Below are 18324 nucleotides of genomic sequence, written 5' to 3'. Positions count from 1 at the left end.
ACCACTGACAGAGTCAGAATACAATCTGACACCCTGCTAGATAGGGTGGTGGTAGTAGTCCTGATGAAATGGTCTTGTTGCCGTGGTGATCCTGTAGAAACCATCTGGTACGTCCTCTCCTCTGGAAAACCAGCGGGTAAGGGTGGCCGTTCCTCTGGGAATCCAGTGGAAAGACTGCTTGTGGTGTCCCAAAACCCAGGTTATATCCAGCTGGGGTTGCTTAGCCCCTCCCCCCTGGGCGGAGCATCTTGCAATGAAGATGAAATCGTTCTCAGTCATGCGGTGGGTCCTTGATTACCCATTGAACAGAAATGGCTCCCGGAGGGAGTCATCCCTGAGTCATGTGGCAAGACATTGATGGGCCCGTTAACAGGAGATAAGGAAAAAACGATGCCCCTCCTGGTTTCAGCAGCTCTTGAGGATGGGAACAGAATACATTTTTATATTGTAACCTAGGACATAATCCACCTCTTATTCTATTACCATCTATACCCAAACCAATATCCTTTTACATATATACATATATATGTGTATATACATACGTACATATATATAAAATAGAGAATGAAACATTACATTCAGTTCTAGCTTAAAATTAGGTCTCCTTGTGGTACACAACGGGTTTCCCCATCCTTCTGCATTACCCACCAAGTGGAACCAGGTCCTAGAGCAAAACCAATCCCATGGATGGGTTTGCCCCTGCCTGCAGTGGGATTGATGCAAACAGTCTTTCCCAAAATACCTTTCACATGTATTACAGGAACTTTGTCTTTATCCCCTGTGTGCAGGGGTTCAGACTGGGCAGGAGCAGGATTGATAGATCCTCTCGTGTTGACCATCCAGGTGGCTTTTGCTAAGTTCAGTTCCCTATTCCTGAAGGTTCCTGCACCAAGTGCCTTCAGGGTACTCTGAAGTAGTCCATTGCATCGTTCAACTTTCCTGGCAGCTGGTGCATGAGAGGGGATATGATAGATATAATCATATCCATCTATAATGTGAAAAATGCATGTATTTTATGATTGGCTTTTCGCAAATATAATGTGAAAAATGCATGTATTTTATGATTGGCTTTTCGCAAATATTAAAATGAATATTATATGTGTTGTGTTAGAAAATAATGCTGTATTAATTTTCTTAAGTACTGTGTTAAATATAGTTTTAGGTTATAAAAATTGTTAAAATAGAAATGATGCTATGTAGGATGTTTGTTTAACAGAAAGGGCTTGCAGCGAGATAGCAGCCACAGGACACCTAGATCTTTCAGAGAAAGGGAATTTATTGCCTTCTTATCAGAAGAAACAAACTTCTTCCCAGCTTGGAGGCACTGTTAGGATTAGAAGGAAGAAGTTGACACTGACCAGACAGAATCCTGCGTTTGAATGGAATTTATGCATCATGTATGAAGTGTATGAATATGCAACAGGCTATTGTTCTTAAGGGTTAATCCTTTGTTAACGGGTGTCCTTTTTCCGGGCTCCTGATGCCCAGAAAAAGGTACCCGGACGTCGGTAACTCTTTGTTTTTATTGTTTCATATTGTCTTAATTCAATTTGTCCAAATTCTTATTACTCTAATTGTGTTACTATTTTTATAACTATTTTATTACTATTAAACTTTTAAAAATTTTAAAACCAAGTGATTGGCGTTTTTCACATATAAAATGAATATTATATGTGTTGTGTTAGAAAGGAATGCTGTATTAATTCTTTGAAGTAGTGTGATAAACATAGTTTTAGGTTATAACAAAATGTTAAAATAGAAACTATTCTATGTAGGATACTTTTTTTCTGAAGAAAGGACTCGCACTGAGATAGCAGTCACAGCACACTTAAATCTTTCAGAGAAAGGGAATTTATTGCTCCACTATCAAAAGAAACTAACTTCTTCCCGCCTCGCAGCAGAGGATGACGCCGTTTGGCTTATGAGGAAGAAGCTGACGATGACCAGAGAGAATCCTATATTTGAGTGGAATTTATGCATCATGTATGAGGTGTATGAATATGCAACAAGCTATTGTTTTTAAGGGTTAATCCTCTGTTAACGTGCGTCCTTTTTCGGGCTTGTGCTGCCCAGAAAAACGTACCCGGACGTCCGTAACTCTTTGTCTCTATTGTCTCATATTGTCCCAATTCAAATTGTCCAAATTACTATTACTCTAATTGTATTACTATTTTATAACCATTTTATTAATACTAAACTTTTAAAATTTTAAAAACAAGCGATTGGCGTTTTTCTCGTACAACACTTTCATCCCGCCGCTCTCGGGCCGCGCGCACCCGCCGCTCCCCATCGGCGCTATCGGCATTCGGCGCATCGACTGCTCTGGGAGTGGCTTTGCCGCCTGCGCTGCGTCCCGGCAGGGCGGGAAGCGTAGGCCGCCATCGAGAGCGGAGGTCGGACAGGGGAAGGGAGGTGAGGGGTGGTGAGGGGCTCTGGGACCCGGGGTCCAGGATCCGAGATCCAGGTGAGAGCAAGAAGGGGCTAGCTCGGGGCTTCTTCTCTGGAGTTCCTGTCCTGCCGTCGCAGCCCACTTCCGCCCGGAAAGGGCCGGAGAGGGGCGGGTGTGTGGCCTGCGGGCGGGCAGACATATAGACAGACAAGCCGCCCCCCAGTCGCGGTGCCGCTGCTCGGGGTTGTGAGGTGTCGCCGGCGTTGGCAGCTGTCGCGGCCGGGGGTTCGCTAACGCCTCTCCTGTGTGCTCTGCCCGCAGGCAGTTGGCGGGTTCCGCCGAGAATGGACATCAGGCCGAACCACACCATCTACATCAACAATATCAATGACAAGATCAAGAAGGAAGGTACGAATGGCTGCCGATCGCTTCTGGTTGTCCAGTGAAGCCTGGTCATTCACTTGCACACGGCACTTGTCTTACAAAGGGGCTTTTAGGAGCTCCCGGAGGTCTCTGAAGTGCTGAGCAGGAGATCGTTATCCAAGCTCTGGGCAAACGCTTTCTTGTAATGAAACAGTAGCTAAAGCAAACAAATTCACCTCCCACTAGATCAGGTTGCTGAGATCTCCCTACAGCCCAGTCTTGAACGCTTTTAGCGATGGGGAGTCCACAGCCTCTCTGGGAAGCCTGTTCCAGTGCCTCACCACCCTGACAGTAAAGGATATTTTCCCAGTATTACATCTAAGCCTCCTCTCAGTTTGAAGTCATTACCCCTTGTCCTGTCGCTCCAAGCCCTTGTATATAGTCCTTCTCCATCTTGTAGGCTCCCTTCAGGTACTGGAAGGCCAAAGATCACTCCTAAGTCTTCTCTTTTCCAGGCTGAACAGCCCCAGATCTCTCAGCCTTTCCTCATAGGAGAGGTGCTCCATCCCTCTAATCAACTTGGTGGTCTCCTGGCCTTGCACCCACAGCTCCATGTCCTTCCTGTGCTGCGCACCCCAGATCTGGATGCAGCTCTGCAGGTGGGGTCTCACCTGAACGGGGCAGAATCCCTTCCCTCACAGGGTGCTGCCCACTCTGCTTTGGATGCAGCCCAGGACATGGTTGGTTTCTGGGCTGTGAGTACGCATGTCCAGCCCCTTCTCCACCGTCACCCCAAGTCTTTCTCAGTGCTGCTCTCCATCTGTCCATCCCTCAGCCTGGGTTGATACTGGGGGTTGCCCTGACCCAGGTTTAGCACCTTGCACTTGGTCTTGTTAAATCTCGTAGGGTGTTAAACTACCTGTTAAGATTACAAATTACTTTCTGTTTTAATACAGGTCTTAAAGTAATTTTTAGGGAAAGTGTTTTGATAGAACACCTTTTTTTAATAAAAAAAAACGTATAGTTAATATAGTTAGTCAGGAGCAGGTGGAGAAAATGACAGTGGACTGATATTACCAAGTCTCAATATCAATAAAGAAGAGACAGCATTCTTATATTGCTAAAATAGTTAAAATGTAAGGGTTTTGTGTTAGAATGATTACACAGTACCTATTATTTATTTAGCTTGATTTGGATAGTACTAAGGTTTAATTTGGCATGTATTCAGGTAATGGTAGATAATTAAAATAAATCCAATGCAGCCATAAGCTGCAGTAGTCTCATACAAAAATAATTTGGATCCAGAATATGGGTGAGAAAATTGATTAAATGGTTACAACCAAAATTTCCAACTTTTTTTAGCCTTTTAGCCTATTTTGCTGCATTCCTGTTTTGCATCATATCTCTTTACTGCTGCTTGTTTCAGTTTTGATTTTCTGATCAGTCCGAGATGGCTGTCACGCATCATACTTGTGTGTGCATATACCTGTATGAAAATACGTTTTTACATACCTTTATGTAATTGTGATTCCCTTGGAATGGTAGAATGGATGGCATTACAACTTCTTCACTACCTGAATCCTTCAGGTACGAAACCGAAAGCTGCACACCAGTTTACAAAACCTGGACAAATAAACTTGTAATGATGTAACAGTTTTGACAAACTCATGTACTCGCTGTGTGAGCTAAAGCTTCTAAAAAACATTGTTCCCATAGGACAGCAGACTCGGTAGAAGTGGAAGTTTGCACATAACCTGTTATAATCTGTTTTCTCCCTTGGTCCCCAGAGCTGAAGAGGTCCCTGTATGCGTTGTTCTCACAGTTTGGTCATGTGGTCGACATTGTGGCTTTAAAAACTATGAAGATGAGAGGACAGGCATTTGTTATATTTAAAGAACTTGGATCATCTACCAATGCTTTGAGACAGCTACAAGGCTTTCCGTTTTATGGGAAACCAATGGTAAGCTATTTTGTTACCTTTGTAAAGAAGAAAAATACCCTGATGGTGTGATACAGTGTTTTTGGTACTTGCACCTTGGGAATGACCTCTCCTATGTAGTTGTTACCAAAGGATTACTCCGGTCATATCCTGATGAGTATCTACATTTGTGCAAGCTGGAGGGATGCTGAAGAGACTGCAGTTACAACGCACACACTTTGAACTTAACATGGGGGATTTTTTGTTTTTCTATGCTGGATTAAAGTTTTTAAGATCTTAAATACTTTCATTTTACTCATCATGTCTTCCATTGAACCAATTAAATGAATTCTGAAATATTATTGCAATTAGATTAGTTTTCAATTACTTTATGTAGAGTAACATTAACTACTCTTAGATTGGTAATGTATAGCTAGAATGTGATGCTTCCTTTTTGAGGTAACAGTGAGAAGGGTGAAGATCTCCCGTTTGCTTTCCAGATGTGACCACTGATTTTTTCTTTTTTAAATTGATGGCTAGTTCTGCTTGACAGTAGATCACCAAACCAAGTAGCTGTACTTCAGAATAACTTTAATAAAGTTCAGTACTTCAGTAAATACAGTGCTGGTTGATAGAACATGATTTAGTAATGTGCTTCATGGTATGCAGAGCAGCACAGTTGACCTGCTTTGTTCTTGTCTGCTTGGACAATTAAGCACCTCTTAATTCTGCGGCTGTTGGTAAGGTGTAACAATACATGCAAATGGCCCATGACTTCAGCAATAGATGGGTACAATTCTACTGGCTCTCAGCTTATGGCTTTGAGCAGTGACGAGAGCAGTTGTGCTGCTGAGCCGCAAGCTATTTATTTGCCTTAACACCTTCAGATTCTCTAATTAAATCCTTAACACAGAATTTTGCAAACTCAGTCCGCCATTTATCCTTAAGGAGTTTTGTGCTCAGTAGAACTCAATAAGAAGTAAAAGGATTGAGGCTTCATAAGCTTTCAAATGTACTTCCATCTTTGAACATTGCCTGCAGCATGTATACTCTAAGCGCTAAACAAAAGCATTAAAAAAATCTTAAGCTGTTGTGTAGTTTTGTATTGAGGTAGTCTCTGATAGGAAAAACAATAAGATTGTATGCATAAATAATAATGTTGCACACTGGTATAGTTATACCTGCATCTGCTTAACCTTCAGCTGTAGTAGGCCTTTGTCAAAAGAACAGCAGCATTTGTGCAGTCCTGTTGGGATTAAGGTGAATACTTGCCTTTTCTGTTTAAGAAGTTTGGGTTTTGCTGAATTTACGTTTCTGCAGAAATCTGAGAAATCACTTTAAAATTTAACTTCCTTTAAAATGGGACTGAAAACTCACAGTTTTAATAGAAGCTAGTGCCGATTTTCTCAGTTGTTCTCTGTGTAGCTCAACTGTATCTCTCTGTAGGTGCTACCTTGACAGATGTTAAAAAGTTGTTGTTAGATAAAATAGAGTTCTGATTTCAATGAACTAAAATTAGTAATTTGCATATTAGGGTTTTTTCTTAGACTTCTGTAATTGTGTTCAGAAAAAACTATGAGAATTGGTTACTTTCTAAGTGTACCTACACTTTTTAACAATGTTACTAGTATAAAAAGGTTCTGCAAAAAAAAAGTGTAAACACACAGTTAATGTAAGTGGTGCAAAATGTTCTGTATTATTAACTGTAGAATATACTCTGTTTTTCTTTTTTCTTTTAAAAAGCGTATTCAGTATGCAAAAGCAGACTCCGATATCATCTCTAAAATGCGTGGGACTTTTGCTGATAAGGAAAAAAGAAAGGAAAAGAAAAAAGCTAAAACTCTGGAACAGTCAGCAAATGCACCAAATAAAAAGGTTATCCAGGTAAGCTGCTTCTCTGTTCAGAAAAAAAAAAAAAAAAAAACAAAAACCACAAAACCCCAAACAAACAAACCAAGCAAACAAAAAAAAAAACTCCATTAAAAAAAAAAAAAAAAACACACAAAAGCTATTCTAAATAATTCTTTTAAGACTTGATATTGTCTTTTGTTGCTTTTCAACTCCCTAAATTGGGGTCTGTGGGTTATCTAGAGCTCTTGAGCATTTACTAGAAGTTGAAGGAGAGGGAGCTGGTTATGTAGCCTTGCTGTTCCTTTTTTTATCCTCCTTTGTTATTATCAGATGAAAATAAAGATGGAGGGCAAACGTACAACAAACCAAAGTAGAAACTAGCCTCTTAAGAAAAGGAAATAAAAGGAGAATGGGTTTATCTTTAGTACTGGCTTCAAGTGCTCAACCAGCTCTTCTCTTCAGTGGTTTAATTCCATGTTGCCTAATAAGGAGAGAAGAATAGTAAATGAGAACAAGAGAATTCATTTATGTTAGATATTACATGTTCCATGTTAGATTAACAGGAATTAGGTTGGAATTTATCTCCACTAAGGGTTGGTTTGTCTAAAGTAACAACACTTAGTAGCTTTTGTGCTGGAGTGTAGCAGAAAACATCAAAACACCTGACCAGATCCCCCGAGTTTATATATTGGACATGATATTCTGTACTACGGAATGTGCCTTTGGACAGTTTTGGTCAGCTTTCCTGGCTCCCTCCTGGCTTCTTGTGCGCCTACTCACTAGCAGAGCATGTGAAACTGGAAAGTCCTTGATACAAACAATCACTCGTTATCAACAACCAAAACATCAGTTCGTTATCAGTGTTACTCTCATATTAAATTCAAACCACACTGTACTAAGAAGAAAATTAATTCTATCCCAGGTGAAACCAGGATACTTGTCTAGGCCTTCATTTTCAAAACTACTTTCTCCTGTCTACTAAATAAAATTCTGTAATGTGGAGAAATACTTGACTCAGCCATTAGATTGATCAAGTAGTACTGATGTTATTTCTTTTGCTTGCCTGGTTTTGGAGCCAAGCAAAATTCACAGGATTTGTTCCCTTTGAGAAGTGTCTCATAGGCACCCAAATGTTCTTGGATTGCAGCTCAAAAAAACCTTTAACATATGTCTTGAATTGTAGAGAAACATGGTGATATGTGCTTGGTTATTTCTAATGGAACACCTTTGTAAAACTATTTTGTACTTACTTGCTAGGGAGCAACACAGAATTCAGCCAGTGCCTCAGGGACTACACCACAGAATCAGGTAATGCTTTTTATTTTTATCACTAAAAGCACTAATGTTTATAATTATTCTCTATGAATAATAGTTTGTTACACATGGAAATGTGAGGATTTATTTTACAGCTTTATTTTTGTCCTATGAGATATTTGTCTAACAGCTACATGACAGTAAACAAACAAAACAAATCCCTTTTTTACTATATCTGGTTGACAGGAAATGAAAATCTGCAGTTTCTTATTACTGTTCAGAAAACAGCACTATTACAAAATCATACTGGATTCTTAAATTTGGACTGTACTTAGTATCAGTTGAAGGATTCTTAATTTTTTTTTTCCATTGCTCATAGGTTCCCTTTAGCTTACTTTTTTTCTGGCAGCAGATAAAGAAAAGGAGGACAACATGGGATGCCAAAATATCTGCCTAAAGGCCTTATTTCAGGAGTTTGAGGGTTCTCTGCTCACTTCTTCCTTTTTCTCACAAGTGTCTTACTTTCCAAAGGATTGTGTGGAGATGTAGGAACAGCTCCCTACACTTCATTCATCTTGTCTGCTCAGTGACCTTCTAAATGATTCATGTTAGAAGTGAAAGTGGTAAAGAGCTAGGATTTACAGGAGAGCAAGTACCATAGAAGAATATCTTGGTCTGCCCTGCCCTGCATCTTTCTTGAGTACTGCCACTGCATATATAATCAACAGGGGAAAAGGTCCTGCTCCCTGGATTTTCAGGCACAATATGTGCATGTCAGTTTGCATCAAAGCACAGCACTGAGTGTTTGGGTATTTCTTTGAACATCAGAAGTTTATTTCCTAATGGCACTACCTAGAATATTTCCATCAGTAGAAGGAGATTGTTCTGCTGAGGCTTTTTATTTGTCACTGCTTTGAAGATGTTTGAAGTTGGGGTGTCCAGTTTATTTTTAGATTTATAGTTTACTTGATGACTTGAAGATTTCAGTATCAGCAGATGACTACTCAGCCTTGTCTGTGGTGAGTGGCTACAAATTCATATTAGCAGGCTAATCTGTTACAAGACTAAAGCTCTAAATCTAAAGGGGTTTCTAATTACATTTTAATTGAGCTCTGTAATAAAACCATGTGAATTTTGTGAGTTTTGATTGCCCAGAGATACTCAGTATTTTGTTTGTACTGCAGGTAAACAGGGCTTGGCTACCTCTGCTTTCTGGAAGGATGTGAATCCTTCATACATTCTACCACTGCCTTACAGGTGTCTTGAATAGCACTGCAACCACTGCTGTGGCACCTGGGTGCAGAGAGTACTGAAGTGTCAGCTCTTGACTAGCTGAGTTTAAATGTGACATCTAAAACAGTATGGTATTGTGATTTTTGTGGAAGTAAGAACCTCTCCAAATTAATATATGTGTGTAAAAGAATGAAGGGGCTCTGTCTGCATATTGATAAAGGTGTGGTGAAGCCCAGATAGAATGTTATGAGCAAAACTAAAGGAATGTGAGTCTTAGTTCAAATAATCATGCAGACAGATGCAAAGGAACTGTATGCAACTATGTATAGTCTTCTGAGCTTTGATCTTCTGTTGTTGCAGGTGCCTGATAACCCACCAAACTATATCCTTTTCCTGAATAATTTGCCTGAGGAAACAAATGAGATGATGCTGTCCATGTTATTTAATCAGTAAGTTTTGAATAGAAATTATTTCTCCTTTGAATTCTTCTGTGACCTGTGTGATTTTTCTCAGTTAACAAGCTCACTTCTTAGCAATGAGAGTTTCTTCTGAAGGTATTTTAGCAGTTAGCCTTACTGCCAAGGTTACAGATGTTGGTTCTGATGACTTGGTTCAGAAAGCAAATCTGATCTTTTTCGTGGCTGGTTTTGATTGTGGGGTTTATCTGCTATCAATTTGCATTGGATTCAAGCTGGTGACTGTAATAATACTAAAGTCTGTAGGACAGCAGGAGCCATTTTAAAGCTAGTTAGATTGCTTCTGTATGTGTGCAGCTCTAATTAAACTGCTTCCACATAATATTTCTTAATTGAGACATAGTTCTAAGGATAGAACATGTAAAACCCTTCAATTTAAATCTTCCATTAGCAATAACTATTGCACTAGTAGATGCTTCTGATAAGAAGCTACTGAAGAGAGCTGTATTATTGAGGTAAGGAGTATTTTTTGACTCTCACTTTATTTTAAAGGTTTCCCGGATTCAAAGAAGTACGCTTAGTGCCAGGGCGCCATGACATCGCATTTGTGGAGTTTGAAAATGAGAACCAAGCAGGGGCTGCTCGAGACGCTCTCCAAGGATTCAAGATCACTCCATCTCACGCCATGAAAATCACTTATGCGAAGAAATAGCTATATGATCCTATAAAGGACTTCTGTGGACAGGTGTTTTTTTTAAAAACACTGATACTCTGGTCAGCTACCATGTTTGCTGTTCTCTGCAGAAAACATAAGATTCAAATAGAATTGCCACAATGACCAGGGCACATGTAAAATTTTCACAGATCACCCGGATAGTAACTTTTTCTGTTGAAATACTAATTTTTATAAAATAAAATATAAATATGCTGTTTTCGAGCCATATTTTTTCCTCAAGTCTGTCTCATTATTGATTAGCCTTGCAGGGCTTTATTCAGTTTAGGAGCTTTTAAGGTGAGCCTTATTTCTCAGAAGTGAGTGCTAAAAATAGCATTCTTTCCAGAACAAAAGTATGATCAGGGATGCTGAATGCCAGCATAAATACAGAATAAATACAACATTCAACCTCATTATCAAGGGGACAACTGTTTTTCACTTAGGAAATACAGCTTATCATTAGTGGTTTTTCTCCCCAGGTACAGTTAGAAATTGATTACAGTTTGGCAGTAATGCGATTCAACTTGGTTTTGTCTTGGTGACTGGCAGTAGAAACAAGTCCTGAGAGGAAACATAAAAGTTTCAGATTTTTAGCCAAGCTTTTCTGAAATACATGACCTAATGCTTCTGGGTTTCTCAAGGTTTGATTTACTTTATTTGTTCTCATTTGCTAAAAAACTTTATAGGTTTTGTGTGACATGAAGTGCATTGGATGCAGTGAAGTAATCAGATATAGTATTGTGAGTTGTAACTGTTCTAAATATTTCAGAAAAAAAAAATCACTTTAGAAAGTTGTAGGGTTTTGTGTCTGCAATATAAGCCACCTTTATTTGCACAAGACTTAGAAAATTGAAGTTTCATCTGCTCCCAGACTACATTGCAAAATTACGTCTCTTTCACAGTCATTTCAATTACCGTCCTATCTCCTTTTATGTACTTTTTCATTCTTTTTGGTGATTTTGTGTATGTGTGTTTTCACAAGTATTCTAATACTTGCAAATGAAAATCATTCCAATGTGTCTGTAAGAGCAGTTATTCCATCATAACCTTGGATTTTTCCTGCTGCAGTCATAAATTTATAGATAATAATTATGCTGTCATGTCCTCCCACTAGTTTGTGTGCACATGACTACCATTGTTGTTCACCTTTATTCACTTTAAGGGTTTGGAGCCTGACTGCTGTGCTGTTGTAAAGGGGACCTTTTAAGTCAGCCTGTGGCCCTGTTTGAAGCTCTGGGACCTTCAAACCCTCAACAGAGTTCAGCTGGGTAATGAAAAGTGAAATGGTTGCTGTCCTGGAATGACCTCTGTGTTTTGCTCTGACTGCATCTCCCTGTGGAAGGGGTCTTGCCTGTACAAGTATGCAGTGCTTGAGTTCTTAGATTTTAAATTTTAATTAATGACTTGAAAAGTCTTTTTACTGCCTTGCACAGCTCCCTAATCAGTTGTTACATTGCATCCATCTGCTGTCATCCCAGTAGATCCTTTCTGTAGGCAGGAACAGGGGAATCTCTGCCACTGAGGATTTTTGGTCGACAGAAGACTGTGCTCGTCAGGGAGCATTTGTGAAAATTAAGGACGGGAGTATTAAGAAAGATGTAATTTCATTTGCTTCTTGCCAGGGTCTGACTTAATTTTCATTCTCAGACTTTGCTTGAAGTATGATTAAGGCTATGGACAGCTCTAGGAGGGCTTAGAATGTTTAAATAATACAGTTGCTGATTAAAATATTAATACAGGGTGGTTTTGGGAGGAGATTCAGCTTTATGAGTCGGTCCTGAGGTTTTCCCCCTGCCTATGGCTCCTCTGGTGGGATGGATTGTTGCCATAGCCCCTTTCTATTAGCCAGGTGTGTTTGTCCAGGTGTCTGCCTCCTCCATAAAAGGTGGGGATTGCTGGACCTGGCATATACTCAGCAAGTGCTGCAGCAAAGAAAAGTGACACAAAGTGTTTATTTGACGATTTTACTTTTGTGTCTCAGATTAATGTGTCCTCTCACAACTGGAATTTTTATGGAGAAGCTTACCAACAAGAACCTGTGTACTGATGATGACTGTGTCTGTAAGTAAATTTGCTTTATCTTTGAGGACAAAATAGTTTAAAAAATAGTGGTGAAGGGAAAACTACTTTGCTTGTTTAGCTCTGTTATATATTTGTCTTGTCAACTGGCTATGTAGAATGCCACATGCAGTTTTACCAAAAAAATGGGTTTTGTAAGGCGACATTTTTCACTTAAGTGTAAAGAGCAACTCTAACTTTCAGTGCTGAAATTGCTTCTGAAGCTGTTATTTTGGTTACTGGAAAATGCACAGAACAAATTCTTGAAGACTAACTGTTTCAAGATAACCTACTTTTATGTAGGAACATTGTGGTGAAAACAAAGGGTCATACAGAGACATCTACTGATCTCAGCTTATTTTGCAAATGTGACTTTAAGGATCAGACTCTTTGTTCACATTTAAAATAGTCTATAGCACATCTTGACCATCTGTGTGCTGCCTGCTCCAGCAATATCTCCTAAAGGAACTGCTACAAATAGAGCTAGTGTTGCACCACCAGCCTTCCATCTGCAAATCAAAATCCAGTCTTCCTCACAGCTCTGTGACCTTCTCCCAAAGCACTGGCAATGTTTTTGCCTTGCTTTCATATCCTGGGTTGACTATATGATGCTTTTATCCCGAATCGTCTTGTTCTGTTTATGCTGAATAATAAGTTTTGCACCTTTAAGACTTGTTCCAGAGCATGAAGGAGAGAGAGAAGAAGCACGCAGTTTGTTTTCAGACACTGCACTCACTCCTCCACATTCCTGCTCCTGGACTGTGTTGTCTGTGGATGAACAGACAGCGGGACAGAACTCTCCTTTGCTTTTGGTTAGTTTTAGCTAGCTGAGACAAAGAAGTTCCCTGGACTGTAGTTTTTTTTCTTTTTCCCCTTTTCTTTAAACCTCTTGAAACCTGCTCTGGACTGAACACCCAGAAGAGCATCAGCAGCTAGCACCTGTGGCCCACCAGGCTGGGCCTGGCCCACAACATTTCCAGCACCAGAGGGACTGATAAGAGACTGAGTGAGCTGAACTGCAACCCGGGGAGGAGACTTTATCAGTTTGTCATCTCTTTTAGAGCAGCAAAGATTTTTATTGTTTAATATTTAAACAATAAGAACAATAAAACTTAAACATTTAATATTTAAGTGTTTAAGTTTTATTGTTTAATAAACATTTTCTCCAAAGAAGTATTTTCTCCCAGACCGGTTAAGGAGAGAGGCCGATTGAATCTGCTTTCCTAGAAGAACCCCTTTAGAGATTCTCTCCCAAATTTGCTCTGAACCAAAACAGCCTTATACCTTCAAAGCCCAATATTGGTGTAAGATGGGCTCTCTTTGGAAGGGGTTGCCATTTAAATGAGGAGATGTGATGCCCAAAGTTGAACAATGAATCATCACGCAGTGCAAATGACATTGTGTGAAGGAATGTCTGATGGGGAACTTGATGGGGAAAACCACTAAGGGGGACACCTCTTACATTGGAGAGAAGCCTAAAAGATAAAGGGTTCGGGGGCCTCTGTGTGTCCAACCTCCTTTTATTTCAGAGGTTTTTTTTCCTCCCAAAAAGGTAACTTTCACTGTCGGAATCAATGTATGCCACTAGCTACAGACCTTGCTATAATAAACCTTTCGGCCTGTGGACCTCTCTCAGGATCCTTTTGTGCAGCACTTGGGGTAATCCATGTGTGTTGGTTGGTGTTTGAGCATTAAATATCAATAGGTTGTTTTTGGTTTTTTTTCTCAGTGCTGAATACAACGGGCTGAACACAATATGCTGTGTGCACATCCGAGTGTGGTGTTGGATTGCCTGCCTTCCCTCAGGCACTTAAAACTGGCCATTTGCTGGCTGAGTACTCTGGTTACCAGGAAGCAGATGTTCTGCAGCAGCTCCCTGTCTCCTGTTTCCAATGGGCAGCTATGTGGGATACACTGCTCTGATGCAGATGAGCAAAAGAGTGTGATAATTCCCTGCGGCAGAATCCAGATTTACGTAAGCAGATAAGGTAATAGCAGGAAGGAAGCAACATGCTCTGGAAGTATTTTCCCTGCCAGAAGTTTTCAAGCAAAATACTGGGATTTATTTTCTAGTCAACAGTTCTCTAAGTGTACAGTCTAAGTCATCCTTTTCATGTGGGATTAGGAATTGTTTAAGGATAAAGGGTTACATATGACTAACCATTCCAGGTATTGGTTGTAGGAATACAAAAGAAAACAAACAAAAAAAGGAAGATAAATGAGTTTGAAATTAAGAGAGAAGGAGGTATTGTCTAATTAATTTTAAGAATTCGAGGCAGGAACGAATTATCTGAGCTGTGCAAAATGAGTCAAAAGACAAAACACCTCTTTCTTTTCCAGAGTCCTTTGAATCAACTATGGCGTACTTTGTGTATATTATAACATATTCACTTACCTTTGAAGTGCAATAAGAGAATGTTAATTCTTCAGTAATCTCAAAACATTTTTCCTCTTAACTCTCTTTTTCAATATAATAATTTCTTTTGTGACTAGCACTGAGAGCAGGCAATCTCTTGGCTTCTACCAGGGAAAGCTGACAGGAGGAAACCTGGGCACCCTATCTAAACACACACTTCCTGTAATAGATATTTGTGAAACAAGCAACCTTTCTTCAAAACAAGAACATTTTTATTTATAGGGAGTGATTTGGGATGAGGACACAGTCCCACACAGGATTTGTTCTTTAGAAATTTTTTATGTGCGTACATTTTGTTACTTGTTAATAAAGCTGATAGCCTTTGTATTGCTCGAAGTCTCTGTGGTCTAAGTAAGCTATGTATGGGATTAGATGTGTGACCTTGGTGTGAATTTTCCTGCCACAACCTTACACCATGTATTGGCTATTAAAAATTCCTCCCTTGGATGAGCTATCTGTGACTTCCTGGGATAAATCTTACAGTTGTAAGAGTTATCTAACAATCGTGAAAACACCAGCAACTGAATATGGACTTTAGCAGTGCATCAAAAAGAGCTTCTTACCTGTTGTATGTGTTGGTACAGGTTATTTTCAAGCTGAAACCATGGCTCTAAGCCAGGGGAAAACAATCACTTGGATTGGAAGGGACCCTTAAAGTCCCCATCTAGTCCAAACCCGCTGCAAAGACCCGGGACGTCTTCAACTAGAGGTGGTCGCTCAGCATTCTGTCCAACCTGACCCTGAATGTTTCCAGGGATGGGGTATCCACCACCTCTCTGGGCAACCTGTGCCAGAGTTTCACTGCCCTCATTGTAAATAACTTCCTTATGTATAATCTAAATCCACCTATGTTTTGTCCTATCACAACAGGCCCTGCCAAAAAGTTTCTCCCCATCTTTCTTATAAGCCCCTTTCAGGTATTGAAGGGCTGCTGTAAGGTCTTAATGTGTCCATTTTAAACAGGCTGTGTGGTGGGAATGCACCCTACACCTCAATACACATTGGAAGCTGTGAGTACCAAGACAGCACCTGTGGCAGTGTTTGCAAACAACAGGCAAAATACATTAAATTTCCCTGTGGCTATGAATAAAAATTATGAGGTGAAATTCAGCAATTGCTAGTGGAAAATGTGAGTTTTTTCTCAAAGCATTGTTTCATATCATTGGTTACAAATATTAACATATCCAATTCTACTTGGGTGTGGAAGATGCAGCTCTATACTTCACAAGATGAAGCTTTATATACATAAAATATACATGTCTCCACAAAGATGCCATCCTTTTCAATCACAGTACAGTGCAGGAGCTCCAGGCCAGAACTGGACATTCTGTGGTATAAAATAAGACCAGTGTTTGTAGTCCTTGACATTGCACTTAATCCTTAACTCAAGTTATGAAAAAAACTTGCAGACATAGCTGGTTTCAGCTCCTGTTTGCTCTCTAACCAGCTTGTATGAGCTATGGATACTCTATATAAACGTGGATACTATATGTGGACAGCAAAACAACTAAGAGGAGAATACTTCCAATGCAGGATGCATACACCAGGGAGTAGGTATACATCTATTATGCTTTTTGATGTTGCACAAACGGCAATGTTCGGAGTCTCACAGAAAAACAGCTTGCTAGTACTTCTTTGGCAGCCATTGTGACAGAATGTGGGCAGTGTGCTTTTATTCCTCTTTGCCTTTTCCCTGGCTGCCATTAGAGACCCTGTTCAAAATGACCTTTCTGTACAGAAAAATAACTCAGCAAGCTTGAAGGGGGCATCAGAATCTGTCTTTGCTACTTGAAATTCTGAGGAAGGTAGTATAAGGGTTGACTTTGTGATATCCATAAAGCATTTGGCTGTGAAGGAACACTGTAGTGGCAAAGCTTCTTGTCTCCTGAATTCAGTCTCTAATGGTCAACTGTTGGATGGTCTCCAACCCAGTGTAGCTTTATAGCACCTTTTGTCTGCACAATGTCACAGGTACTTGTGTAAAAACTGTCATCACATAAACACTGATGACTTGTGCTACAGTCTGAACTCAGGTATGATAGGCTAGATAAACTTACAGCTTCATTATATGACTTTTGCGTAGGATCATTTTTTAAAGTTGCATAGAGCACTGTAACTTTATCTGTTAGTCTGCTGCGGTGTTATACAAGGAATAAAGCAATTCTCGACGTCTTTGTCCATGGCATATCTGACAGCAATCTCTAACTGTGTAAATGCTCCACTGAGAAGGCATGTTGAGTAGATTCTTTGCACAGGGGATGGTGTGTGTGCTCAGAAGCATGGAGATGTTGAGTCTGACATGGTCTCCTTACTCCAGAGAAGATCCACTATGTGTCTCAATTATAATTTATTCACTTGAATCAAAGCAGCACTTTATTTTTTTCAGAATGGTTAACTTAAAATTCCCATTGCTAATGCTAATTACTACAAAAGAAAAAATGAGACTCTTGCATTTAGAGGAAAGTCTCAGTTTCCAGCCTTTACAAATATAGGGAAGTATGGCAATTTTAGCAGCACTGACATTAAAGGTAAATTATCCTGGATGTGTATGATGAAATCCGGGGTTAGTGGAGAAGGGAGAAATGGTAGGGGAGCACAGGATGTCTGTAGGGAGCTTCTGAGCGCTTGCAGATGACAGCACTATTAATGTGAAATTGACAGTTACAGATCAATAGCTTTGTCACTGAACTTGCATCTGCTTTCTGCATTTCACATTCTTAGGTGAAGCTCACTTCCAGAAGAACACAGCTTGCCATTCAGACCCCTCAGTGTTCACGCTGTACCTGGCTGAAATAAACAGGAACCGACTTTCAGGAGGAAAGGAGAGTCAATATTATGCCAGGAGGCATTGAAGGGTGCTTTGGATCTTCTAGAATCTTTCTTTTTCCCCGACAGTGATTATTGTCCTTGCTATTTCTTTGTGGAAATTATAGCAGTTTCACCAATCCTGTTTCAGTAATATGTACACTAGATAAGATCTCATAGTCTGTTTCAGTTCATTTTATCCCAGCATAGGGGAAATACATGCAGACCTGAATACATGTCAGGTTTGCATTTAAATAGGGTTGTGTAGCACTCTTAATGTGACCTCAAAATGCACTCTTAACTGATGGCATCTATTTGGCTGAACTTAATATGAAGTTTTCAACCTTAGGCAGGGATTCAGAAGTTTTAAAAACAGCCTGTTGTGTACTTTCCAGCAAGGATGTCTTTGAAGAAGGGTAATACTCTTAAGTCATTACCTTAAGTAAAAAGCTTGTAAGAAAGCCTTTCACTGCCATAGTACACTGGGAGCAGCAATGTTGAATGAGTGCAGGGAGACATCCAGTGGCTGGCTTCTACCTGGCTCTGGGAAGGACAGGTTAGGGACAGGATCAACCCAGCTGGGAGGGACCTTGAGAGTCTCCTGCTTAAATCCCCCCAAATCCACATCAGAGCCCTCACAGATTTACCCCGTCTTGAAAACCTCCAAGAACTCTGGGTAATTTGTCCCTTAATTTATTCCCAGAGTGAAAATTATTTTCTTTAAAATCTGTTTGGTTTTGTAGGTTTTTTTTGGGTTTTTTTTGTTTTTTTTTTTTTTTTCAATTTATGTCCCTTTTCCTTCACAGAACACCTCAGCAAAGAGCCCAGATCCATTTTCTCAATAAACCGCTGTAGTTTCTGTGAGGGTGCTTCGTGTCCCCCTGGAATTCTTTCTTTCCCAGACTC

At 40.0% G+C, this 18324-nt stretch overlaps 1 protein-coding gene across 5 annotated transcripts; it reads left to right on the top strand.

Annotated features, from left to right (window-relative positions):
- The first annotated feature begins 2358 nt into the window (after nucleotides 1-2358).
- On the top strand, nucleotides 2359-10367 carry SNRPB2 (small nuclear ribonucleoprotein polypeptide B2). Of its 5 annotated transcripts, none has more exons than XM_059469237.1 (9): nucleotides 2376-2412; nucleotides 2711-2797; nucleotides 3268-3411; nucleotides 4179-4339; nucleotides 4540-4712; nucleotides 6414-6554; nucleotides 7779-7829; nucleotides 9369-9457; nucleotides 9977-10367. In XM_059469237.1, the coding sequence occupies exons 3-9, from the start codon at nucleotides 3365-3367 to the stop codon at nucleotides 10134-10136; spliced, it is 822 nt and encodes a 273-aa protein (XP_059325220.1). In that variant the 5' UTR covers nucleotides 2376-2412; nucleotides 2711-2797; nucleotides 3268-3364; the 3' UTR covers nucleotides 10137-10367. The 5 variants fall into 5 exon arrangements, with proteins under 5 accessions (XP_059325223.1, XP_059325222.1, XP_059325220.1 ...); XM_059469238.1 differs by having other exon boundaries at nucleotides 2402-2464; XM_059469242.1 differs by lacking the exon at nucleotides 4179-4339 and having other exon boundaries at nucleotides 2389-2412.
- The last annotated feature ends 7957 nt before the right edge of the window (nucleotides 10368-18324 follow it).

This window comes from Ammospiza nelsoni, chromosome 3, assembly GCF_027579445.1.
Source record: "Ammospiza nelsoni isolate bAmmNel1 chromosome 3, bAmmNel1.pri, whole genome shotgun sequence".
Lineage (NCBI taxonomy): Eukaryota > Metazoa > Chordata > Aves > Passeriformes > Passerellidae > Ammospiza > Ammospiza nelsoni.
The sequence above is the reverse complement of the archived record's forward strand: the minus strand, read 5'-3'. Positions and strand labels throughout refer to the sequence as shown.

Excerpts from the sequence above, each read along its gene's own strand:
- SNRPB2 (XM_059469237.1), top strand. The coding sequence starts at position 3,365 with ATGTCCTTCCTGTGCTGCGCACCCCAGATCTGGATGCAGCTCTGCAG. Across the intron at positions 3,412-4,178 it reads ATCTGGATGCAGCTCTGCAG|TTTTGATTTTCTGATCAGTC; the intron begins GTGGGGTCTCAC and ends TGCTTGTTTCAG. Across the intron at positions 4,713-6,413 it reads CGTTTTATGGGAAACCAATG|CGTATTCAGTATGCAAAAGC; the intron begins GTAAGCTATTTT and ends TCTTTTAAAAAG.